This window comes from Periplaneta americana, chromosome 6 (genome assembly GCF_040183065.1).
Source record: "Periplaneta americana isolate PAMFEO1 chromosome 6, P.americana_PAMFEO1_priV1, whole genome shotgun sequence".
Classification (NCBI taxonomy): Eukaryota; Metazoa; Arthropoda; class Insecta; order Blattodea; family Blattidae; genus Periplaneta; species Periplaneta americana.
Window position 1 is genome coordinate 27,301,641 of NC_091122.1, and position 27,997 is coordinate 27,329,637.

Consider the following 27,997-nt stretch of genomic DNA (forward strand, 5'->3'; position numbering starts at 1 on the left):
GAGGAATGAGAAGAAATTCTGTTGTTATTGAAATAAAAGAAACATATGAAATAAAATAATAGGAGGAATGAGAAGAAATTCTGTTGTTATTGAAATAAAAGAAACATATGAAATAAAATAATAGGAGGAATGAGAAGAAATTCTGTTGTTATTGAAATAAAAGAAACATATGAAATAAAACAATAGGAGGAATGAAAGAAATTTTGTTGTTATTGAAATAAAAGAAACATATGAAATAAAATAATAGGAGGAATGAGAAGAAATTCTGTTGTTATTGAAATAAAAGAAACATATGAAATAAAACAATAGGAGGAATGAGAAGAAATTCTGTTGTTATTGAAATAAAAGAAACATATGAAATAAAATAATAGGAGGAATGAGAAGAAATTCTGTTGTTATTGAAATAAAAGAAACATATGAAATAAAATAATAGGAGGAATGAGAAGAAATTCTGTTGTTATTGAAATAAAAGAAACATATGAAATAAAATAATAGGAGGAATGAGAAGAAATTCTGTTGTTATTGAAATAAAAGAAACATATGAAATAATACAATAGGAGGAATGAGAATAAATTCTGTTGTTATTGAAATAAAAGAAACATATGAAATAAAATAATAGGAGGAATGAGAAGAAATTCTGTTGTTATTGAAATAAAAGAAACATATGAAATAAAATAATAGGAGGAATGAGAAGAAATTCTGTTGTTATTGAAATAAAAGAAACATATGAAATAAAACAATAGGAGGAATGAAAGAAATTTTGTTATTATTGAAATAAAAGAAACATATGAAATAAAACAATAGGAGGAATGAGAAGAAATTTTGTTGTTATTGAAATAAAATAATAGGAGGAATGAGAAGAAATTCTGTTGTTATTGAAATAAAAGAAACATATGAAATGAAATAAAATAGTAGGAGGAATGAGAAGAAATTTGGTTGTTATTGAAATAAAAGAAACATATGAAATAAAACAATGGGAGGAATGAGAAGAAATTCTGTTGTTATTGAAATAAAAGAAACATGAAATAAAACAATGGGAGGAATGAGAAGGAATTCTGTTGTTATTGAAATAAAAGAAACATATGAATAAAATAATCTCTCAGTTGTTAACTAAAGTTAATATATGAATATTTTTAACTAGTGTAGAAAATGTTTAGAAAAGTTGTGTCACATTACGAGCAGAAACAACGTCTACTTGCGATCTACGATCCGAGGACGAAGAGATCCTGTATCCCTAAGTCTTTGGTACACAACAACAAACATCAGTCTATTTAGAATCCCAGGATTTGAAAATCGTAACCAATAGAACGCCCTTGCCACGTCTGCAGTCACTCTTGTAGTTCTGTTCATTAAAATAATGAACTAGTGGCTTGTACAGCAAATGCTGCAAACTAAGTTCATTAGATGTCCAATAAAAATGTTGCATATTTATTTTCAACGAAGGATACCAGACATTTTAAAGCTATTTGCTTCCATAATAATGAAACATACTCTCTCTGAATGTTTTTTTATGCCAAACACTTTTTCTTGAACCTATCCACCTTCAGTTTTTGAGTTTCAACGCGAAAATGCAAGTAACAATGTCAGGACGATCAGTGGGTTTTTCATGTGGGAATAAAGCAATAGCCATTTTAGGTCATTATGGATTGTAGGTGAAAGTTAAAAAAATGTCAGGTTTACTATGCTTTCGAACAATAGACATAGCATCTTGATATAGCTGCTGCATGTACAGCTTGAAATGTAGAAGATAAAATCATTTTATCCTGCTAAGAGATCTTGCTGAAATGATCGGGAGGCTACAAAATTTTGTAGGCCTCTTATTTTATCAGTAAGTAATACCATTTGGTCTTTCCTTAGGAACTGTAATTTTTGCGCTCTCTCGAGCCAATACTGAAGAGAATGTCTCATATAAATATTTACACCACACCGCCATTAAGTAGTCCTATGTGAAAAAGACCCAACCCCCCTGTATTAATAACTATAAAAATTTTTGATTTTTAATAACAATATTATTATCTTACGTAAGTTTTGTAGTTATATATAGTATACAGCGGCCACTCAGTAAATTATAGAAATGAAGAACTAATTTAAGAAATTCTCTACATCTACTTACATAACCCCAAAACGTTTCACTTTCATATCATGAATATAGCATTAATATGCATAATTAATGAAAAATAGTCACATCATTGCATTAACTATAATAATATTTAATTTCTAATGGTAATAATGTCATCAAACCACCTCAAGTTTTGTAGATTTTAATATCTAATACACAGCTGTACTCAGAAAATTAGAAACCGCAAAATCAGACCTGTGAATTATTTTTAGTAAAAGTTTTTAATAACCAATTGAATTTGAGCTCTAAATATGTCAGAAATCCTGCAGGTCATGGCCTTCGTGTAATAGCCTATTGATTATTGTAGTGTGTATTTTGTTTTTTTCTGAAATGCAATTAGTTCTCAAACTGACGAAAGATGGATTTTGGAAAATAGGAAAATTATGCAATAAAATTAACATTTCAATGAAAACTACTTTTTTTCTGAAAAACTTTGGGTTTCAAGCTTGAATATGAGGGGTCATTTATTAAAATCCGTTCAGCCATTTTCCCGTAATTTCCATTACCAGTTCAAATTATATATATATATATATATATATATATATATATATATATATATATCGTCTGACTCAGCGTCAGTGAATCCTTCTTTCACGTGCAATGTTGGCGAGCCAGCTTCCTTCAAGGTCAACGACATGAATTTGAGAAAGTCTGTTTATGTTGGAGTACATGAACTCGAAAGACGTGCGTGTAGTCTAAACTGACAGGCGTTTCATAGTACGATCATTCATAGAACGTGGGACTGTATTAATACGTGACACATTTATGGGAAATGAGCGCAAGGGAAAAAGTATACAGGACGGTGTTTTACGGCTAGTGCATAATAAAGAAATGCATACTTCCTTCTCATAGCATCAACTTGCGCAGTCACATTCTAAAGTGGTATATTGTTAATCAGAGCCAATTCTCGATTAATTTAGCCATTGGCGCAGTTCAGTCGGCAGAGTCGATTGCCCACTGATCCGGAATTGCGCTCCAGCATGGGTTCGATTCCCGCTTGGGCTGAGTACCTGGTTGGTTTTTTTCCGAGGTTTTCCCCAACCGTAAACCAAATTCCAGGTAATCTACGGCGAATTCTCGGCCTCATTTCGCTAAAAACAATCTCTTTATCACCAATTCTATCAGCGCTAAATTGCCTTTAGTTGATACAGTGCCGTTAAATAACCTACTAAATAAAGTTTGTTTCCTTCTTACCGTTTTATAATTTTCTTACTACAATCTTAATTTTTATAAGTCTTATTTCATGTTTTGTTTTTGACAGTAACCTATAGATACCGGTGAAAATACCAACATCTGACTTGTTACAACGGTAGGTAACAATAGTAGGCTGACTACTGTATTTACGATATGAGTATTAGTTACGTAATGTTTCATATTACAACACGAATTTGATAACCAGTCGAGTACTGTAATATAAAATTACGATACATACATCCACTTTGATAAGCAATTAAATTTGCGGAGATGCAATTGCCTATTACTAGTTTCTACCTGCGAGAGACGATTCGTTTATGTTTGTTTTACTACTTTTGAACACGATAGGTTTTTGTTTATAAGAGAAGAACAACGATAATATCAAAATTGTTGCAGCTAAACAGAGCTGACATAATTTGGAACATTATTTATTTATTTAAATTCAAATATACAGAATAAAGAAATATAATTACAAACAAACAAAGAGAAATACAAATAAAATAATACAAGCAATATAAAAGGAAGATACAGTAGTATTAACAAAATTTGAGACCGAATGAGCAGCGCTCGTGCTCGGTCGCAGTTCAGATATAATATTACAATAAAAAAAATAATAATGATAATATAAATAAATAAGTAAAATAAAATAGGAACTAAAATATAATTACAGCGGCAATGGAATTATATAATATAATATTAACACTAGAGAAGAATAATATCGCACGTGAAAAGTAGGACTAATATATGTCAAAATTATAGAATACAAATATAATATAGGTTGATTAATTCATACACATAGACTATAAATTTATTTAATCAAATTAAATCCAGACGTTTGAGATGGTCAGGGCATGTAGCACGTATGGGCGAATCCAGAAATGCATATAGAGTGTTAGTTGGGAGGCCGGAGGGAAAAAAACCTTTAGGGAGGCCGAGACGTAGATGGGAAGATAATATTGAAATGGATTTGAGAGAGGTGGGATATGATGATAGAGAATGGATTAATCTTGCTCAGGATAGGGACCAATGGCGGGCTTATGTGAGGGCGGCAATGAACCTCCGGGTTCCTTAAAAGCCAGTAAGTAAGTAAGTAAGTAAGTAAGTAAGTAGTAAGTAAGAGAAGAACAACAGTACTAGGAGAAATAAACAAACATTGTTAAAATTAGTTCAAACGAGGAATCAGATATTGAAAATGCTGCAAATTCTGCAATTGAATGATTAGTACCATTGACATCTCACGTAAGATATGAATGTTTATAATAAATAAAATTAATTTTATTTTATATGTGCTTCACATTACGCAACCAGTTAGGTAACAGGAGTATCATTACCTAACTAGACTAGACGTCATTTCGGAAGGCGGTTAGCTTCTATATGCGCCGTAGCATTTCTGGTATGTGCCGTCACAAGCTTGTACAGTAGAACCAATCAGAATCAGTCCATAACAAGCACTTCCCGAGTTCGTTTGTTCACGTGCGAGTGTTTCAATACATTGAATAAGTAAAACTAACATTTACTGTGTGTATGTAAGGTAAATAAATGGAAGAAGAGACTGTAAAAACACAAGTATTACACAAGCAGGCGCGGAAAATAGTGTTTAAGGTGTATAATTATTATAAAAACGTTAACGAGCAGAACGCTGCCGGCCATCTTGATGCTGGCAGCAACGTTGCCAACGTGCAAGAAACGACTGCAGAAGCATGTGGTGTGGGATTGAGAAACGTGCAAAGAATATTGTTAGTGAAGGAAACAGGATTTGTTTGGTGTCATTTACAGTAATCAACGGCTAAGGTCATTATTGTCTTTTGATAATTTAAATTCTCTCCTGCGCTATTTGTATTGCACGTGCGTGAAGTACGATGTGGCAATGTTGTACGCTGCCTTGCTCTCTCGACGCAAACGCTAGCAGACAACCCGCCTTCCGAATTGCCGTGGACTCTAGTTGCGTAATAGAAGTATCATTACCTAACTAGTTGCGTAATGAATCTGTTTACAATATTTTTATTAGTGATGTAAAGTCCACATTACATAATAAAAGTGGATAAAGTATTTAATCATCACAATTTTGTAAGGGTGAAGACATATATGCGAAACCATATTATGTCCAAATATAAATTATTTCGGTAATACGTCTCTGGATATTTTACATTATGTCATATTCTTTTTTATTTAATCTATTTATTGGTCTCTGCAAATAATGTTGCGAAATATTAATCTGGATCCAATTGCCCGCAAAGGAGATGATGATCCCCTCCCTCGCTTCTTATTAGTTTACCATACAGTGCTTTCCTCAGTTTTTATAATAGCATTTAATTTATTTTCGGATTAAAGAGAATTGGAAATCATTTATAGCTTAATATTTCTTCCGATGCTCTGAGCGACGATATGAGAAGTATTGCTTCCTTTATGTAGACTGAGGATTTATAAAAATAATCCGCACAGATCGACAGTATCGAGGACTTAGGTCTCTTTATGGCGTTTACTCTCCGAAGGGACTTGACGAAATCCATGAATAATAACATATATAATTTTACCCCTTGGAATATAGTAATATGTGTTACAAGAGCGGTATGTTGAAGTTTTCATGTTCGAGGAAAAGTTTGAAAAAGCGAAACGTAGTTGAGCTTTTTTAATTTCCGAGAATTGAAAGAGAACTTACCGCTCGTGTATCGTACATTATTTTGTGCGAAGATCGCTTATTACATACCTCAAAGAGGAATTTCTAATTAATTGCAATGAAATCTCCATTTTGGTTTCTGTTCAATGACGGCAATTTTGCAAAACAAAAATATCTATCTTCAACATTGTTGCTTTAAAATGTTTCTGTGTTTACTATACTCCAGCAGGCCGTGATATAGGCCTACGTCTGTCTTTCCCCCCCCAGTCTATGATGAGTCTGGAATCTTGTTGATTTTTTCACGGCTTCCTTAATGTTACTTGCATCACGAATGCAGTAACTTTAGTGGAGTTGTAGAGTTTACTTAATTTTTGCAAATATTTAAAAACAATAATTAAAAGTGCAATTTAGGCGAAATTGCAATGGTAAGTTTCCAATTTATAATTATTACTATATTGAACGTCTCTAAAAATAATATGTTAAAAGCCTAAAGCAGTAAAATCAATATGTCACTTAAGCGGGAAGAAGAGGGAAATTGTTATGTGTGTTAGGTTGGGAATACTGAATGTGGAATTTTAGACTTTCCGCGGATTGGTTTTGTGCGGAAACCAAGCAAATACGCACGACCTCGCACAAAAATTTCCTTGAGTTATTCCTGAAACTATTTCTTAACTCTCTTATATATTCGAAATGTAGCATCTTCTCCAGCGAAGGGAAATTTTGTTTCATTGGATATAGACGAATGTTGGTAGTACTGATAGGTCTCCAATCAATTCCAGACCCAACCCTTTGTACATTGCGTCACCGACTTAATGGTGTTCAAACTCTTGGAAAATAAACTTCAGTATTAATTTATTGTAAGTATTTAATTTATTTGTAAGCCAGAAATGCTACTGCAAATAATGTGAACACTATAATATTTTCCTAGGTTACTTTACTACTGCAACACTTGTATAGGCCTATATTGTTCAACATTTTAGGTTAAAAGCATTAAAACATGAATGGTAAGTTCACTTCATATTTTCATTTTCTTGAATGGAGTTTTTATATGACAAACTTATTTTTAAATTTTTGCTCCAATTTTCGTATTACATTCTCAACTGATGTTGTTATATCTCTTTAAGCTAATGGCAATAAAATTTGTAGATACGTGCTACAGTGCGTATATACATATGGCAACCTTAAGAAATAAGTCACTTATTTGAAATTCTTTAAGTACGAACAACTATTATTATTATTATTATTATTATTATTATTATTATTATTATTGTTATTGTTATTGTTATTGTTGTTATTATTATTATTATTATTATTATTATTAAATTTCTCTGGAAAGTTTTCTTTTCTCAATCTACTATCAGAGACTGGAATGCTTTACCTGCAGACTTACTAAAGGCTTTACCAATAACCAAAAATGTATTTAAAAATAGGCTTAAGGACTTTACTAATAGACGGTAGTATATTAGACACAGTATTTGAAGGCTGTAATTGATATTTTGTGATTTTTAAGTTTTGTATCAGTGAAGAAGTGTGTTGTGTCAGTGAAGTGTGAAGTTATGTTGTGTCAATGAAGTGTGAAGTTATGTTGTGTCAGTGAAGTGTGAAGTATGTTGTGCCAGTGAAGTTTTATAGTTTATAGTGGCAGTGCAAAATATTTGAACAGTGAAATGTTTTTGAAGTGTTAGTGAAATCAGAATAGTATCAGTGAAATGTGTCGTAGTTCCAGTGCAGTGAGTGAGTTGACAGCGAAATGAGTGTAGTGCTGAAAGGTACTTGTGCAGATATGAACATATCATACTCGTGGGTTTTAGGTAGAACTTAGGGTTAAGATACAAATTCCATTTACTTTAAATTTTATTTGAAGTGATCATTTTTCATTTAATTTAAGATGCTTATGATTATTATTATTATTATTATTATTATTATTATTGTTATTACTATTAAGTTATTATATTATTATATTTATTATTTATTATTATTATTATTATTATTATTATTAGTATTGTTGTTAGTATTATTATTAATTATTATTATTGTTAGTATTATTAATTATTATTGTTGTTATTATTATTGTTTGTATTATTATTAATTATTATTATTGTTAGAAATGAAATTTTTGAGGAGGACAGCAGGATATACTCTTTTAGACCGAAAAAGGAATGAAGAAATTTTAGAACAATTAGAAGTAGAGTCAGTAGAAGAAAAAATCAGCAGATACAAATCAATTGGCTAGATCATGTAAGAAGAATGGAAAATTCAAGAATCCCAAAAATTATGATGCAGTATAAACCTAGAGGACATCGTCGACCAGGAAGACCTTTAAGAAGACTGCTAGATGGGGCCGAAACAGGTCTACAGAGGCCTAATTCGTGAAGGATGATGATGATGATGATGATGATTATTGTTAGAATTATTATTAATTATTATTATTAATTTATTATTATTGTTAGTGTTATTATTAATTATTATGATTGTTAGTATTCTTAATTTATTATTATTGTTAGTATTGTTATTAATTATTATTATTGTTAGTATTATTATTAATTTATTATTATTGTTAGTGTTATTATTAATTATTATGATTGTTAGTATTATTATTAATTATTATTATTGTTAGTATTATTATTAATTATTATGATTGTTAGTATTATTATTAATTATTATGATTGTTAGTATTATAATTAATTATTATTATTGTTAGTATTATTATTAATTTATTATTATTGTTAGTGTTATTATTAATTATTATGATTGTTAGTATTCTTAATTTATTATTATTGTTAGTATTGTTATTAATTATTATTATTCTTAGTATTATTATTAATTATTATGATTGTTAGTATTATTATTAATTATTATGATTGTTAGTATTATTATTAATTATTATTATTGTTAGTATTATTATTAATTATTATTATTGTTAGTATTATTAATTATTATGATTATTAGTATTATTATTAATTATTATGATTGTTAGTATTATTATTAATTATTATTATTGTTAGTATTATTATTAATTTATTATTATTGTTAGTATTATTATAAATTATTATGATTGTTAGTATTATTATTAATTATTATGATTGTTAGTATTATTATTAATTATTATTATTGTTAGTATTATTATTAATTATTATTATTGTTAGTATTATTATTAATTATTATGATTGTTAGTATTATTATTAATTATTATTATTGTTAGTATTATTATTAATTTATTATTATTGTTAGTGTTATTATTAATTATTATGATTGTTAGTATTCTTAATTTATTATTATTGTTAGTATTGTTATTAATTATTATGATTGTTAGTATTATTATTAATTATTATGATTGTTAGTATTATTATTAATTATTATTATTGTTAGTATTATTATTAATTATTATTATTGTTAGTATTATTATTAATTTATTATTATTGTTAGTGTTATTATTAATTATTATGATTGTTAGTATTATTATTAATTATTATTATTGTTAGTATTATTATTAATTTATTATTATTGTTAGTGTTATTATTAATTATTATGATTGTTAGTATTATTATTAATTATTATTATTGTTAGTATTATTATTAATTATTATGATTGTCAGTATTATTATTAATTATTATGATTGTTAGTATTATTATTAATTATTATTATTGTTAGTATTATTATTAATTTATTATTATTGTTAGTGTTATTATTAATTATTATGATTGTTAGTATTCTTAATTTATTATTATTATTAGTATTGTTATTAATTATTATTATTGTTAGTATTATTATTAATTATTATTATTGTTAGTATTATTATTAATTATTATTATTGTTAGTATTATTATTAATTTATTATTATTGTTGTTAGTGTTATTAATTATTATGATTGTTAGTATTATTATTAATTATTATTATTGTTAGTGTTATTATTAATTATTATGATTGTTAGTATTATTATTAATTATTATTATTGTTAGTATTATTATTAATTATTATTATTGTTAGTATTATTATTAATTTATTATTATTGTTAGTGTTATTATTAATTATTATGATTGTTAGTATTATTATTAATTATTATTATTGTTAGTATTATTATTAATTTATTATTATTGTTAGTGTTATTATTAATTATTATGATTGTTAGTATTATTATTAATTATTATTATTGTTAGTATTATTATTAATTATTATTATTGTTAGTATTATTATTAATTTATTATTATTGTTAGTGTTATTATTAATTATTATGATTGTTAGTATTATTATTAATTATTATTGTTATTATTATTATTAATTATTATTATTGTTAGTGTTATTATTAATTATTATGATTGTTAGTATTATTATTAATTATTATTATTGTTAGTATTATTATTAATTATTATGATTGTTAGTATTATTAATTATTATGATTGTTAGTATTATTATTAATTATTATTATTGTTAGTATTATTATTAATTATTATTATTGTTAGTATTATTATTAATTTATTATTATTGTTACTATTATTATTAATTATTATTATTGTTAGTATTATTATTAATTTATTATTATTGTTAGTGTTATTATTAATTATTATGATTGTTAGTATTATTATTAATTATTATTATTGTTAGTATTATTATTAATTTATTATTATTGTTAGTGTTATTATTAATTATTATTATTGTTAGTATTATTATTAATTTATTATTAATTCAATTTTTTTATTAATTGTGTTTACTATTAATTGTCGTTATTGGGTATAAGTAGTTAACACTGCCAACTGGTATTTACCCATTTGCAGTCTGAATAAATACATACATCATTATTATTATTATTATTATTATTATTATTATTATTATTATTATTATTATTCCATGCTGCGGTGTATGATGTCGATGAAAACAAACTTCAGTAAATGTTTCAGCGAAAACATTAAACTCGTATTTGTGACACTTGCAGCTAGCCTATATTAATCATATTGTAAACATCATAATAGTACATTATGCAACGAGCCTATAATGCTAGTAATTAAGACGCAAGTATGATTGTTTATGAAACGAGCGCAAGAGAGTTTCATAATTTTCATACGAGCGTCTTAATTACCATTATAGGCAAGTTTCATACGACTTTTTATGCTCGACCATATTTCTAACTTGAAAGTATTCAAAATTATGGTTATGTGCGAACTGACCTGAATTGTGAGATGTGCGCAGACGCGAAAGTATTGATTTTTTTCCGAGGCCGAATTTCATTGACCTTGGCACAGAATAAGATGAAGATTACTCTGGTACAACGTGAAAATTGATTTAGAATTGAAAAACGAGATGACAAATTGAATTTATTTGAATATTATTTACAATTAACTCTAATTATTATAGTAACAGAACATAACCTTCTGCGACAGTATAGGATTTCCAGCCTCCGTGATGTTTTGCTAATTCTCTTTCGATTGCATATCCGAGAATAATCGATACTTGCGGTTTTATAACGGCACAAAGCTGACTTGTCATTGGCTGAACACCTGTAAGCTGACTTGTCATTGGCTGAACACCTGTAAGCTGACTTGTCATTGGCTGAACACCTCTACTTTAATGAGTTGGTGTACTTTAATGACATGCATTAAAGGACTGCTATCAGGTGTATAATTACTACATTTCGGCATGGTCGAGCATAAACATTATTATGTTGCCATGACAATCAATGACCTACTATGATCTATGAATTTCATCTTATAACTTACATTGGTGATACGTGTATTTAAAATAATTATTATAAATTATTTAAAAAAATAAGTATTATTGAACAGTCGCGGATAAATGTTGTATGCAACTATTGAGATGTGTATTATCATCGCTATCATTAATTAATTAAAGAACTGACCTAACGCCTCGTTCCTCAAAAAATACACTCGAACAATAATAATGTACTTATCCTACTAGTTGCATAAAAATATCTTCATAAATATACGTCGTTCATTACTTAATGACACTTTTAGATATGTTTCTTTCTGATCTAATATATTCTCATATTTCTTTTAGAGTTGATCGTTATTTTATCTACAATCCTTGGTCACCCATGGACCTAAAGCTAGAAGACTACCTCAAAGATATGGATGTTCTCAGGTACTTTTCTACATTAATATTTTAGTTTATGTATTGTCACTTAATTCGTCTCTATAGCTAAATGAAGGAAGTGATATTAAATACAAGGCGATGCATTGTAAGCGAGCTGCTTGTAGAATTAAATAAAATACTTTAAAGTGATTATTTAAACAACTCAACAGTTTATTCAAATTTAATGATTTGTTTTATTTACACAATCGAAATAACTTTAAAAAAATTACATCTTCCGAATGATCTTCCACAATTGCAATGTACAGCTTAGAGCTATTACGGACACATAATCAAAACCCTTTGTTCTGTATTAAATTTCATCACTAGGGACCGGATTTTTATGTAATTACATATTATATTCCTTTCAACCTAACCGTATATAAATAACAAATCTTTGCCAATCTTGTGATTTGTATAGAACTGACACATTTCTTTCATTAATTGTTTCAAAACGAATTGTGCTAGAGACAACTTATTACACCTAAAATGTAGAGGAATTTTGGGAGATTATTTACTTCTATAGCAAATGTTGTCCGGCGTTGTCAAATCCGGAGATCTCGGTGGCCACAGGTTCCTGGAAATTATTCGGTCGTCACATAACCGGAAAATGGAACCATGCTTCATCTGTGAACCATGTGCTGGACAATATGGCAGGATTTTGAACAATGGACGTCTGAAACCAACAGCAGAATATTCTGGAGTTTCGATTTCTTGTCACTAGATGCGCACATGTTTATGTTTTATTCCTATTGTTGGCAGCTGTTTTCGACATTTTGTGTCAACTTGAAAATGCAGTACACATTAAATCAACGACTCTTCCTTGTGAAGCAATACTGGATTACGAATTCAATTACAGCTACTCAAAGGGCATACCAGAGAGAATTTGGTGTTCGCAATCCTCCCAAAAGAAACACAATACTGGGACTGGTAAACAAATTGGAAACAACTGGATCTCTGGTGAGTGAAAAGGGCACGCATCGTTCATCTAGGCTTCCCACGGTTGTTGTTGACGTAAGAGCACGACTGGAGCAGTCACCCAAAAAATCATTAAGACGTTTGTCGCAGGATACAGGGTACACCTACTCAATATGTCAGAGAGCCTAAAGCCATATAGGGTTACGGTTGTTCATCAGCTACAGGAACCAGATAAGGATAAAAGATTGAATTATTGTCGTTGGTTTCAGACGTACATTGTGCAAAATCCTGCCATATTGTCCATCACATGGTTCACAGATGATGCATGGTTCCATTTATCCGGTTATGTGACAACCGAATAATTTCCAGGAACCTGTGGCCACCGAGATCTCCGGATTTGACAACGCCGGACAACATTTGCTATAGAGATAAATAATCTCCCAAAATTCCTCTACATTTTAGGTATAATAAGTTGTCGCTAGCTCAATTCGTTTTGAAACAATTAATGAAAGAAATGTGTCAGTTCTATATAAATCACTCTGTATATTAAAATTTGATACTGCATATTTACCCCACATTACATATTATGGCTTGGTATTACATAAATCTACATATTTAGGTGTTCTAATCATTTTTACTTCTTTAAAAGGAAAAAGAAAACTTCTGCTGGGGAAGTTTACAATTTGAAATACTCCTACCCAAGAAAGGATATGTTTCGGGACAAAACATAACATCTTAATTCCAGGAAGGAGAAGAGGCACTCATCCCTTACCGCCCACTGTAAATATGAGTGAACAAAAGGCAACCTTTCTCATACAATTACTCTGTATTGTAAAAATCAAGGAAGGAATAATCTCATACGCATAAGCGGACGACATAGTAGTAGGGTCTAAAGACCGTACAAAGTTACAAGAAACAATAAACATTATGACAAAATGGTGCAATAGAAACAAATTTGATATAAATGTGAACAAGATAGAAATGATGATACTCTGAAACGGCGGAAGAGCACCAGAAACAGTAGAAATCGTCATGAAGAACAGAAAATTAAAAATTGTACCAGACTGCAAATATCTAGGCTTAACAATACAAGCCGGCGCAGATATTGATATTAAATATTTTCATGATTTTACATATTTTGGTATATATTCAGCTTATTTTTCTTACATAAATATGTACATATTTCACACCTTGATATTACATAAAAAATCCGGTCCTTATTCATCACGCAATCACAACCCAAGAGAACTGAACACCACAGCCAGTGTTGCCAACTATGATTCAATAAAAGAAGCTAAACCGGCTTGCAAAAAGTAAGAAATTGCCAAATTATACTTTTTTAACAGTCGCATGAAAAGGAACAAATTGCGTGCGTGAAAAAACAGAAGACTCACCTAGCAAAAATAAATCTCATACTTCTCCTCTGCCTCATTTCTTCTGCCTCCGTCGTCTGTGCAACATTTATGTCGACAAGCTTCAGTATTTCTTCTGAGACTTGGTATAGCCTACAAAAAGCATTTAGGCCTATGTTTGACGTCTCGAAGCAAACCTTACGCTCAGAATAGCAGAGAGGGCATTTGTTTGAAGTCTGTTTCTAAGTTTGTTATTCACTATGTTTACCTGACTGAAAATATTCTTGACTTCCGCGTTAGAATGCAACAAAATAAAAATTTCTATTTCATAGAAAATTTCCTAACAACCAAATACAATGTAGTATTAACAGTTACGAAGATATGTAAGTTTTTATATGAGAATAAAGAAAAGAAAAATGAAGTTATTGAAAATTGCATTCACATTTAAAAATCTTGTGCACCAGAGCTTTGAAAATGGCGTCACACCAGCTAAAAATACCATAAATGTGTATTAAATGTTATGTAATAAATTTTTCACATATCAAAGTGTATTTTAAAGATATATTTTTTATCACCATTAAATCGAGAAAAATTCGTTCCGGCACCGGGAATCGAACCCGGGACCTCTCATCCTGCGCGCTCAGGGCTCTTTCCAACTGAGCTATGCCGGGACACGATCCACGGTGCCGATCGAACTCCTCTCATTGTACTGTTTTGCGGCCTACTACCTGCATTTAAACCTATGTAAGTCAACATGCAGGAGCGCATATTTAAATGACTTTTATGGCCATATTCAACAAAAGTTTGTGATAACTGTAAACATTTAATACATCAAATATTCATTATATGAGGTCTCGCTATCCTCATTGAATATTAACACGACTACTATGGTCCACATTTGTCACATTTTTCTTTGTATATTCAGTACTATTCATCCAGATTAAACGAAATTTTGGCTTCGGACTCTTGTAAGTTTATATTAAATAAATATTGACATATGTGTTTGAAATTATTTAATTACAAGTGTTAAAAAAATAATAAGCATTGGTACATAGTTGTATTCTGAGTTGCCCAACTATGGTCACTCATATATTCATGCTTGAAAGCATGAATGAACTATAGCTGGAGCTGTAATTATTCGTAAATCAATACATTGAGTTTCTAATTTAAGGATAGAAACATAATCTAGCACAGAAATATTAAAAATAAATGAAAAGTACATGGATTCTCCTTATTAGTACACATTACATAATCACGCAATAAACAAGTGAAATCTGAAAGTCATTTTTCTGCAATAATGAACAACTACAGTATATTAAAGCACAAAAGTACGGTATCAAAATAAACTAACACAATCTTAGCAAAATATTATGCAAATAAATTCACTGATAATGTTTATTTATCGTACTGAGAACTACATTCATTAGGCTTATTTCGATCCTTTGAATCTTCACTTCTCTTGTAATTCTGAAATTGGATCATAATCTGTATCCAATTCAATTTCATCGCTCACATAGTCACTTACAGGGACGGTTGTTTTCCTTCTACCCTGAAGTTTTCGTTTTATCGGATCACCATTCGTGCTAGTACCATTGATGCTGGAACAGCCTGTTTCTTTGTTTACTTGACTATAATGTTAAATGGTGTTTTAGAATATACTGAGATACCGTATTTGCAGAAGTAAATAATCACATTGATCACATTTCATTAAAACAAATATTTCAAAATGAAATAGAACTATGGTCCACGAATAATTGTGGTACATATTTGAGGACTGACTTGTAGCCTTAAGGTTAAACATTTTTCACGCAGAGTCCTTAACCTCTGCCAGTGTAATTATTACGTAAAAGTAAACACTATATAGCCAGGTTTAATTGTACAAACAGTCATATATCTATAACGTACCAGTTCTACAGAGGAGAGCTTAATAAAACAGACAATCACAAACTGAATGATTTCGTGTCTTCACACATTCAATAGAACGATGCACACTGACCTTGTTAAGCATCCTTATCATTGCCACGTGTAATGGTAGATAGAAGCACCTATGGGGAACATAATTCCATCACAGTGGCGCCTTAAATGGCAAACACCGAACTCTTGGGGGACTAAGTAGTACATAATGCGTTTTGGACCATAGTTGGGTGCCTGGACCATAGTTATGGGGAATTACGGTAGTGAATGTGTATTATCACCATTAAATCGAGAAAAATTCGTTCCGGCATCGGGAATCGAACCCGGGATCTCTCAGCTCTGTTAGTTATCACAAACTGTTGTTGAATATGGCCATAAAAGTCATTTAAATATGCGCTCCTGCATATTGACTTACATAGGTTTAAATGCAGGTAGTAGGCCGTAAAACAGTACAATGAGAGGAGTTCGACCAGCACCGTGGATCGTGTCCCGGCATAGCTCAGTTGGAAAGAGCCCTCAGCGCGCAGAGCTGAGAGGTCCCGGGTTCGATTCCCGGTGCCGGAACGAATTTTTCTCGATTTAATGGTGATAATACACATTGACTACTTCATAGTAGTCGTGTTAATATTCAATGAGTTTGGCGAGACCTCATATAATGAATATTTGATGTACATATTTTTTTATTTACTGGATTTCCACCATACCGATAATAAAACCATCCTCTCCCTTCAAAGTAGAAAGCTAATGGTATTGCAATTACAATAATCCAATTATTTTCAGCATAACTGTAACCCCCTGCTTACCTGATCGTCTTTGTAATCTTGCAATGAAGAGGATGGGACGCTACGTGTCAGACCTCATGGTGTTCTTAGCAACTGGAGACCTTAAGACTAGCGACATGAAGAAGATGTGTGAACCACTGCGAGATATCGTCCAAAATAAAGTACCTCCATATTACGCAAATGAAGTAGTTGATGAATTACTGACGTACATAGATTCTGTGTTTCAAATCGTAAACAACTACTCTAGAGAAGAGAAGATTCTAAACATGGTGCTAAAAGCAGTTTGTCATACTTCGATGACAGCAGTCGACTTGGTTAAAGACAGACATCATTTGTCTGTGGAGTACCGCAAGTATAGGTATGTGCCCGCGGAGATTCTCAATTGCTTTCAAAAGCTGGAGAACCTCAAATCAATCAGACTTCCTTCCATGGGAACAATGGAAAAAGACACAATAGGAAGGCATTTCTTTGTGACGAAAAATCTGCAGGAATTTTCTTCTAGTCTGTGTAATGATAGCATGATTAAAACACTCTCCAAAACATGTCATATGTTGAAAATATTAGACGTGAGTTACTCTTTTGTCACTAACATCAGTATTCCTTTCATCAAACTTTTCCGTCATTTGGAGGAGTTAAACGTTTTACACTCAGATATAACTGACGAGGGTATGATGAAGTTGCTAATGGGGTTCAGTAGAGTTCAGACATCCCAAATCTTCAGTTATTTGGGTTGTTGCGGACTGACTTCAGATTTAGAAATAAATTTCTTCGAAGGATATCCCACTTCACCTTCCTCACTCTTGAAGAATATCGGCTGCAGTATTTCGTCTTTGGAATTAATTCAGATGAATTTTCCTAATGTTACGTCCCTCATCCTGTATTCTGTGGGTATTTCACGTGAACTAGAAACAATGAAGAACTTGACAAGTCTTACAATAAATTACCTTTATGCTTCGGAGTACTCCAGATGTCAGCTACCTCTAACCAATATCGCTACGCACATAGTACAGCTTGACATTAGCAAATGCGAGTTGACTGATCTGGTAGACGTTATTACATACATGACTTCCTTGAAATGTCTTCACGTTGAAATGGAAGTCTATTACGATTATATGGGACATGACATAGATGTGTCAGACTTTTCCTTACCAGAAAATAAGTCTATTCGTTGTTTCTGCCTCAGGTCAAATTGCAAACCAGTAACAACAGAATACTTCCTATCCAAATTAGTAAATCTTAACTACCTGTATCTGTATGGAGGTTTGAACTGTGAATCGAAAGAATTGTTCCATAGTTTGTTCCTCCGACAGATAAACAAACGTCTGCAACAATTTGTTATATTCAGAGAAGATTCATATATTTTAGAAGTGAGTTTCCCTGATCAGTATTTGAGAGAAGTCAACGTACGTTGCACTCGCATCTTGGACTCCGAGTACCAAAAGTCTTCTTTCTTCATCGAATATGACTAAAGAAGCTCTGAGATTTAGTATAATTAGTTCAGCAATCTCAACTGCATGAAACATTTCTTGCAGTATTGTTCAATACAGTGCTGCAATAACGTATTATTGTTTTGTGGGGAAGTAACACTTTTGTGACAAGACTTAACATATTATGGTGGCGATTAGAGCAAATTTTAATTACTATAAAATAATAATTATTTACATATTATGAAATTGATTGAAAATAAATATTTTTTAAACATTTTAAATACTAATATTTATATAGTTCATTGCAAACAATTAAACAAACTATTTGAAATATTACATTGAATCTCTTGCTTTTACCATTTCTTACTTTTGGTAATAGCTTTAGTAATTGTAACTACTGGGTGTTCATTTCAAAGTGTGTCATGACGTCACTGTTGATGAGTCAGCGATTTGATGCGAGTTTCAGCTTTTATGTTAGAGAAGTTGCCTATTAATCAAGGCGTCCAATCTGAACTTGAGAACGTGTACTGTATTACTTGAACGTCGTAGCAACAGATGGCGATCTTTACGGTCTGTGAGATACCATAACCTCTTTCGAACTGTTTAACTATAATTATATGTGTACCAAACCGCCTTTGCTTATCATAAAATAAATAAATTTTCATTAACGTTTTCGATACATGTGTATCATCTTCAGATTAATATGATGAAAATCTTGCCTATTAGATGGAACTTAATGTGGTAATTTTCGGGTCATATTAGTGTGATTGCTTGGACTTAACTTAGGTTGATCTATGATATACATGGTATGTTAGGTTAAATCACTGCGAGTCATATGATATGATCTAAAATATAAAATAAAACTGTTTAAGAATTGTAACCACTATTAGCGTAGTTTTCATCATATTAATCTAACATTTCACATCTGAAGATGATACACATGTATCGAAAACGTTAATGAAAATTTATTTATTTTATGATAAGCAAAGGCGGTTTTGTACACATATAATTATAGTCAAACATTAATAGCTTATCGGCAAACTTCAACATGAAATTGATCTTTCGAACTGTGTTTTGCGCAGCCAAGTCGTACGCAGGTTATTTGTTATCATCGGTTGCGTACGGCAACATTCCACAATACAAATCAAATGCTCCGTGTCCATGTTGACTGTCGAAATTAATGTCAAAAAGATGTAAGTAATCGTCTTAACCCTCTCCCCATATCTCGACAGTAAGAAAAATACTCACCTCAGTACATGTTTCGAAACAGTTCACATTCCTGCCACTACAGGCGTTACCGTACGTATCGGTAAGTACTTTTCAGAATGAACGCCGTACTTGCTAGGCAACTTCTCTGGCACATAAGTAATACGCTTCTGCGGAAGTATAGGAAGATTGAATTCTCTAGGCTCATCGACTAGCCACATGACGGCATACAGCGAGCCATGACACACTTTGAACTGAACACCCAGTACAATCATGTAATCCAGTGGCCGACATGTTCCGTGCTCTGTGACGTCACACCACGGAGAGCCGCCACGCTCTTTGCTCGGTAAACTCTGCATACTGAGCACAGCGTGGAGAGAAGGTTCAACTGAACAGTGGCGGTACGGCGCCTATGCATTGACAGAGCACGATCCATTCTTCTGAGCTAGTATGGGGACAGCACAATTACAATACATTTGTAAGAAAACAGGACTGTAGAACAGTGATAAATCAATGTAACAAAATATTTTGGTTTGTAATCAATTTAATGTACTTACAACAACATGAAATTCATAATACAGCCAGCTGCAGAAGCGTTCGGATATATAAATGAGGCTCCGAAATGCTATAAACATAACAAATATAGAAATAAATACTTTAAGCAGTGATCGGCAGAATCAGTGCTCTGTGACGTCATCCCTCAGAGCAATCGTGTTTTCTTTTAAGAATATCGGCATCCAGAGCTCTGAGGGCGAAGAATAGCTGATAAGCTTCAATACTGAACTCTCAGTGACGACCTGCATGCCTACATCTGATTTCGTGCATATGATTATTTTATACAATTGTACTCGTTTTTCTTTCCTTTTCGAGACAAAAATGGTTTTTATATGTACTACTAAGATTTCAAATCATCCGTCCTCAAGTGAGGTTGACCACTGGGATCAGGAATTAACAAAATATGAAAGATAAAGGGAAATGAAACGAGCAAAATACTGATTCCATTTGTACATTAAAACAAAAATTTACGTGTTAACATATAGATGATAGTGTAAAATTTGATGAGGGGCCTTCAGAATTTCCATTACAATCTTCTGAACCTCATGAAAGGGAATTTTAAAGGATTTAAGGATATTATATGTAAATTTCGGTAAACAACCCCTCGCTCCAAATAGTAAGCCTGCAACATCCCAGTTGTAAAGCGAAATGCCATATTTTTCACTGAGGTATGGAAGACAAGGTACATATTTAGCTCGCTTGTCATAATTTATCTGCAGTGCTTGATTCGTGTCTCGTTCAAAGCAAATCGTAGGGTCTAAGACCATCGCTTTCTGGGTTCTTCTATTGATGGCAATTATATCGACTCTTCTATGAGAATCATCTTCAGACACACAATGAATCTCCTTTCTTAGCGTGTTTTGGGAAAGCCATTGATTTAACAAATGATTGAAATAATTTTAATTTTGTCCTTTAAATGTGTATAAATTTAATGCGAAGAAAGGTAACTTTTCGTTCAGCAAAAGGAACTTTACAATGTTACATTTGTTCGGATCAAATTTCTTCATATTTAAAGGACAAAACTAAAATTCTTTCAATAAATTATTAATCATAATACACCGCTCTCTTAAATTGACTGAGCATATTGGGAATTAAATCAATGCCTTTCACAAAAATCCTATGAAATATTTTATACAGGGACATCATTTTATTTTTACTTCAATTTTTATTGTACCTGAGTTTTTGAATGTACTTCACTCCCACCCCTTCTACTAATGAAGTTCAACCGTCTTCCACATAGATCCAAGACCGCATATACAGTCATACTAGCCTTACCGTCACAGTACGTTCCAAAAATATGTTCGCATTTTCCAGTGACGAAAGAGCTTTCAATATTGCATCATTTTCGCACAGGTACTGTCGTCCATTTGCCAACGTCGCATTCTGGTTTTCCCTCTCTGTAAAGGCTGGTGGCTGGGCTGTCTTAGCTCTTTTCTGAGAACATTAATTTCTGCTAGGAATTGGACGTCTACGTAATACCTATTATTCAAGTGTTTAAAATAACTTAAACAAAAGGGCCTCGTTAAGTAATTAACTATCACTTGATTTCCATCCTTTCTACGACCCTGCGACATAACCACTTGGACGGACAGTAGATAGCATGTCTGAGTAATTTTACCTTTTCGGATCCAGCAGAAGTGAAGATTGAATTTACAGTACGTAAGGTACTCTTTTACAGAGTAGGTACAGAATTATTTCAACATGAGTTACTAGTACGAAGGACGAAACTGGTAATTGGAATTACATACATTAGAACTGAAGCCTGTATCGAAATGAACCGCCACCATTTTGAAAAATGTGTTTAAATATCCATATTATGATTATTTTTCAATTTAACTTCATTCTTTATAGTGTACGCTAATGTGCTATAGACACTATAATATACACTGCATAATGAATACGTCCGCATGGACAGCTCAGTTCGTGAGTAAAAACACTCATTGTTAATACTGTACTGTATTCTGATTAAACAAAAACCTAATGAAAATTATCAAACTCAAAAGCGTGATATTTCATAGTTTACGTAAATGGATGAATTGCTTTTGTTCCCTCCTATACCTAGTAAAGTGATTTGTTTGTATATTACGCCATCGAACTCCAGTCGTGGAAGAGGGTAGCAGCCGTTGATTCAAAGGTATAGCCAGGTTAATATCAGAAATGTTAGTAAAAATAAAATGATGTCCCTGTATATTATAGTTGATATCTCGATAAGGAAGTAAAAACGACCAAAATTGTATTTAACTTGTTTGTTTGAAATATTTCAAAGAATAACCCCTGAAATTAATGACATTACGTACGGGTCATCTTGTGTAGATCCAATACAACGTATAAATAAAATTAGAACTTAACCAATTCCCCTGAACCACTTATTGTACAACTGTAATAGCTTGCCGCTGGACGATTGCTGTACTCCTCTTCAGGTGCTCATCTAGTCTGACCTTGCTCCGACGTCACAAATGCACAACCTGCCGATCACTGAATTGTAATCGGTAATCGATTACAAAATACGCAACCCTGATAAGATGGAAATGAATAGTATGTACGAGGATCATACTGAAAGTCATGAGTAACCACATTCCAGACCCAATACGATCAATGAATCGATTGACAAGTTAAATTGTGACCTAGCCACTGTCTCCACTTGGGCGGCCAATTTCGGACTCGCACTTAATCCAAGTAAGACTCAAGCCATAATTATTGGACATAAGCGTTTAGTTAACTCCCTTAATAACAGTAATCTTTCAGTTGTTACCCTTAACAACACGCTAATCCCTTATTCATCTGTCGTAAAAAATCTTGGCTTCTTTTTTCATAATAATCTAAGTTGGAATTTTCAAGTTAAAGAAACGATAAAAAAAATCTGTTCCTCCATTCACTCTTTGAGTCGCTTGAGAAACTTCTTGCCCCAGCAACTAAAATTACCCTAGTACAACCCCTAGTAATGCCGCACTTCGATTATTGTGACGTTTTGTTAAGTGACCTAAGTTCTGAACTGTCAGTCAAGTTACAGCTAGCTCAGAATATGTGCGTCAGATACGTGTGCAACATCCGATGATATGATCACATATCACCGTCCTTCGCAAGTCTCTCGTGGCTCCGACTTAAAGAACGCAGAACTTTACACTCTTTGTCTTTACTCTTTCGAATTTTTCACACCTCAACACCAAATTACCTTTCGTCTCGTTTCTCTTATCTATACTCTAACCACGACGTAAATACCAGATCACTTATCTGTGGCACGCTAAATATACCTCTTCATAGAACATCTTGTTATTCCTCATCTTTTACAATATCCACCTCGCGTCAATGGAATTCCTTGTCACAAAGTATTAGGGGCTGCAAGACAATAAACACCTTTAAGAACAGCTTAAAAGATAACCTTATTAGCATTTCACTCCAATCATACTGATTTTAACTATCACTGACTACACTGTTACTTTTTTCTTTAGACATCATCCTGATTGTGCTGTATTTTAATTGTCTCATAATAATCTCTTTCAATTATCTAATATTATTTTAAATATATTAACATTCTATGTATTTTAGTTTAATTCTTCTGCACAGTTTATTTCAGTGTTTAATTAATAGTTCATAGTATTTTGTTGTTTAATTCGTAAATAACTCTTGTATACATGTAACTCTCATCTAAATCAAATTGTTGAATTCTTTGTAAGTTCATGCATATGTATATACACTTTTTGCTGGTTGAGTGGAAGAGAAGGCCTTACGGCCTTAACTCTGCCAGCTAAAATAAATCATTATTATTATTATTATTATTATTATTATTATTGTTATAAATCTTAATTTTTAATTTTTAGACAAACCGGGTACACCATCTTAATCTACAGACTTTTCTGTCATTTTCCAAAACAGTCTCCATGTCTTTGCACACATTTTTCCCGTCGTCCTGTAAGTTTGAAAATTCCCTTGCTGTAGAAGTCCGTTTCATCTTCCCGAAGACACTGACGCACTCCTTTCCGGATGTCCTCCAGCGTCTCGTAGCGTTGGCCTCGCAACTGCTCCTTTACAGAACCGAAAAGATGGTAGTCGGAGGGTGCCAAGTCGGGACTGTAGGGAGATTGTGGAAGAGTTTCCCACACAAATGTTCTGATTTTCTACAAGGTGACACAATCAGTGTGAGACCACGCGTTATCGTGTTGCAGGATGATCTTCTTTCCAGGGCGTTTCTCGCGCAATGCACGACGGAGCTTCAAAACTGTCTGAATATAGCGGACAGCATTTATGGTCTGTCCAGGTTAAAAAAATTCAACCAAAATGCATCCCAGAACTCATCAACTCTTTCCTTGTTGCGTTTCGTCGTGACCGCTACGAGGCTCATCTTGGATGCTCGTGTTCCCATCTTCGAAATGTTTCACCCATCTCCTAACACTGCTGGCGCCCATGCACACATCTCCGTATGCACGCTGAAGTCTGAGGTGAATTTCAGCAGCAGACTTTTCATTTTTAACAAGGAATTTAATGACAGCACGCCGTCGAAACGAACCATCGTTTATCGACCATTTTGCAAACATTGCCTGTGGTCACGTGATAAAAGTTAATGACGTCACAATATGTCAATACATAGTGTAAAGCAATTGTTGCCAAACACCATGAAATTGTGACGTAATAGAAATGCAACCCGCACAGGGAGAGGGGTGGAGTGGGTATATCCTCAGGTAATGCAGTGAATAACAGTGCAGAGACGGACTGTGACCAAAAAACGAAGGCAATATAATATTCTTCTACTTATTAACTACACATACTTTTTTCCATGTTAATTTTTTATCCTCCTATTAATTATTTTTGTATTATTAATAAAATAAAATAAATTTATTTTCTTATTTACCATAGAAAGAGCGTGTACTTTACATCAGCAGATATTTGAAATTAGAAAAACGTACCAGTCTGGTCACGAAGTTGTAAATTACACTACAGACTTAAAAAAAGCGTTGAAGTATTTTACTTCGATTAAGACATTGAAACCGATATTTTTTATTGTTTATTTATTAACGAAATATTCAAATTACACTCATACGTAGAAAAAAACGTGGAAGTATTTTACACCGATTAAAACACAGAAGCCAATACTTTTTATTGCTTATTCATTAAAGAAATGTTCAAATTACACTACATACGTCGAAAAAAACGTCGCTGTATTTACCCCGATTAAGACATAGAAGCCGATACTTTTTATTGTTCGTTTATTATTCAAGTTACAGGTAAGGGCGTGGTAGTCTTCATAATAAGAAAAATAATGACAACGTACATTGTTCTTTTATACTTCATTAAAAATTTTACAACTAATTAAGTATCTCATATTTTTGCCATCTGCACAAAATGAATACTTTTCCTTCCATGCTCCTTAAAATTAAATTTTTACTTAATATCTGTTTTGGAAAAGACATCGAAACATACTATCCTACACGCTTGTAACATTACATGTGTACGTCCGCTGCTGATAAATGTCTTTACTTATATCGAAGTGATGGCTGTAAACAGAGGGTGGGGATATGATGTCATGGTTACGCTTGAGTGGAGGCAGGGGCATATGTCGCGACACAGCTTTCGGAGATCACTGCTGTAAAGTCTGTAGATTATGATCATAATATAATCGTTTTTGTTACAATATTGAAATTGAAATTATGGCAATATGTTACTCATGACTGTCAGTACGACCCTCTGTAGCTTATAATTTGCAGGGCCTACTTACTAATTTAATTTTACTTCATTTCTAATATATGGACCAATTAATAATAAAGACTACGAATGAAAATTTTAAATATCTTGAAATATTATACTACATGGGTAATATACCTGTTGTCTATATTATAATTGTTATATATTGTGAATAATGTATTTACTGTTACAAAATGTTAATAAAACCTTAATCCAAGATATGTAACTGATATTGTCTTCAAACTTATTTATTCTGACTATTACACTCTTACTACGTCATACTACTTTTGACCAATAAAACGGTACGAAAGGACGTATTTCAACCAATCATGGCTGCTTATCACACAATTTTATCGCGTCCCTAGCATTTGTTTAATTTTATCACGTCCCTAGCATTTGTTTCTTTGTTTGCCAACATTTGAAACTGCGCTGGTCTGGACGTCAAAAAAAAAAAATATATATACATATACATACATACATAAAATTACAAACCACTCCAGTCGATGCACAGTAGTTTCAAATATGACTCGCATTGGCATTCAAGAACAAGAATTAATAAAAATCACTGATCATACTTATGCATCTTCTGAAATCCGATTTACAAATAAATGAAGAGCACCATTCGGAAATCCTGAATAAGTTGAATACACCATGTAGGCCTAAATCAACGAGTTCCACTTCTATTACGCACACGTCCAATATAACATCAATTGAACCACCAACCACATTCAAATATGAAAATTGTACATTCAATAATTATTCCTTTTAAAATTATTCATGTTTATATTTTATGTCATCGTCGTTAATTAAAACTTTTCTAACACTTGTGTATATTAGTTAGGTTATGTTATAGCTTCTGCTATATGATATTATGGATAGTCACGTATCAGAGATTGTTTAATATTAAGATTTATTGAAAATCGTCTGTCAAGTGACGTTGATTACTGGGATTCGGATAATTTAAGTGGAATGAAACTGTCTTAATAAAAATGAAACTGAATCAACAAAGCCTTCTTGACTAGTAACATTGCCATCGTGTATAGATCTCGACGAGAAGGCATTGTTCACTACTGCCATCTAGCATGCATGTAGCGTAATATTTGTAATGTTGAGATGGTACAATAATACATTTGAAGACACTTGTATTTTCGTAAGTCAATTAATATTTTATTGTATTGGAGTACTTCGTTACTTCTAATCTTTATATACTTTCTTCTAATCGTGTAATAGTCAATTAAATCCCACTCGAGTTTTGATTTTCTCTAGATAAATCAAAACGTCTAGTGAGATTACTGTTGAAAAATTCTACATACATTCTACTTACTGGGAATTTCACTAGCGACATATGGCTTCTCTTTTGTTTTACGTGACTCGGTACGGTCCGGTTTCTAGGTGCGGGCATAGTTGGCGCTGCTGTCCCACATGCGTTGTCCAGCTGTTCCGATATTTTATTTGGTGGTCATCAACTCAGGTGCCCTTTCGCGAGCAAGCAAGTCAGCCGTGTGCAAGATTCCAAAGATATTGGAGGGATAAAAGGAGACACTTGTCATGCGACAACTTGAAATCGGTTTGAAAGAGGGACATAGCAATACTTATAGATTTATAGTTCACATATTGCCAAGCAGGCTGCAGAAATTGGCGTACTTAAAGAGTCCGAATGATCATTCGCTTGATTTTTACCCTTTTACGATTGACTTTAAAGCCTTGTATTTGCAGTAGCTTTCGTGTACCATACAATCAGGGTAAAGCACGAAGTGAATGTATGTAAATTCTATGAAGATTACTATAACAAAATTATTGAGGACTATAAAATTATACTTATTTATTTATAGATTTATTTATTTATTTGTTGATTTATTGATTGATAGATTTATTTATTTATTGTTTGATTGATTGATTGATTGATTTACTTTGTTTGTTTATTTGTTTCTTTATTTTGCCAAACAACAGAAATAAATTCCACTAGGCCTATGCGTAATTGTGCTGTATAATGCAAAACAAAATACTACAGACTGCCTCCGTGGTCTGTTGGTCCCGGGTTCGATTCCCGGGCTCGGCGCTCGGTGAATTTTTCTTGAAGAAGAAGAATTCCCTGGGTGTCTAGAGTCTGGAAATTTGTATGAATGTGAGTGTGATTGTGAGTGTGCCGGGTTAAT

General features: G+C 32.1%; 1 protein-coding gene across 2 annotated transcripts in view; it reads left to right on the forward strand.

The window, feature by feature from the left end:
* LOC138701162 (uncharacterized) overlaps positions 1 to 26,054 on the forward strand; it is a 110,184-nt gene extending 84,130 nt beyond the window's left edge. The window contains exons 1-3 of one of the 2 annotated variants that reach the window (XM_069827784.1): positions 6,707 to 6,787; positions 11,940 to 12,023; positions 16,976 to 26,054. In XM_069827784.1, coding sequence (XP_069683885.1) covers positions 11,977 to 12,023; positions 16,976 to 18,446 — 1,518 coding nt within the window. In that variant the 5' untranslated portion in view covers positions 6,707 to 6,787; positions 11,940 to 11,976 and the 3' untranslated portion in view covers positions 18,447 to 26,054. Of the gene's footprint in view, positions 1 to 6,706; positions 6,788 to 11,939; positions 12,024 to 16,975 lie in introns of those variants that run through there. The other variant, XM_069827785.1, reaches the window with a different exon arrangement.
* The last annotated feature ends 1,943 nt before the right edge of the window (positions 26,055 to 27,997 follow it).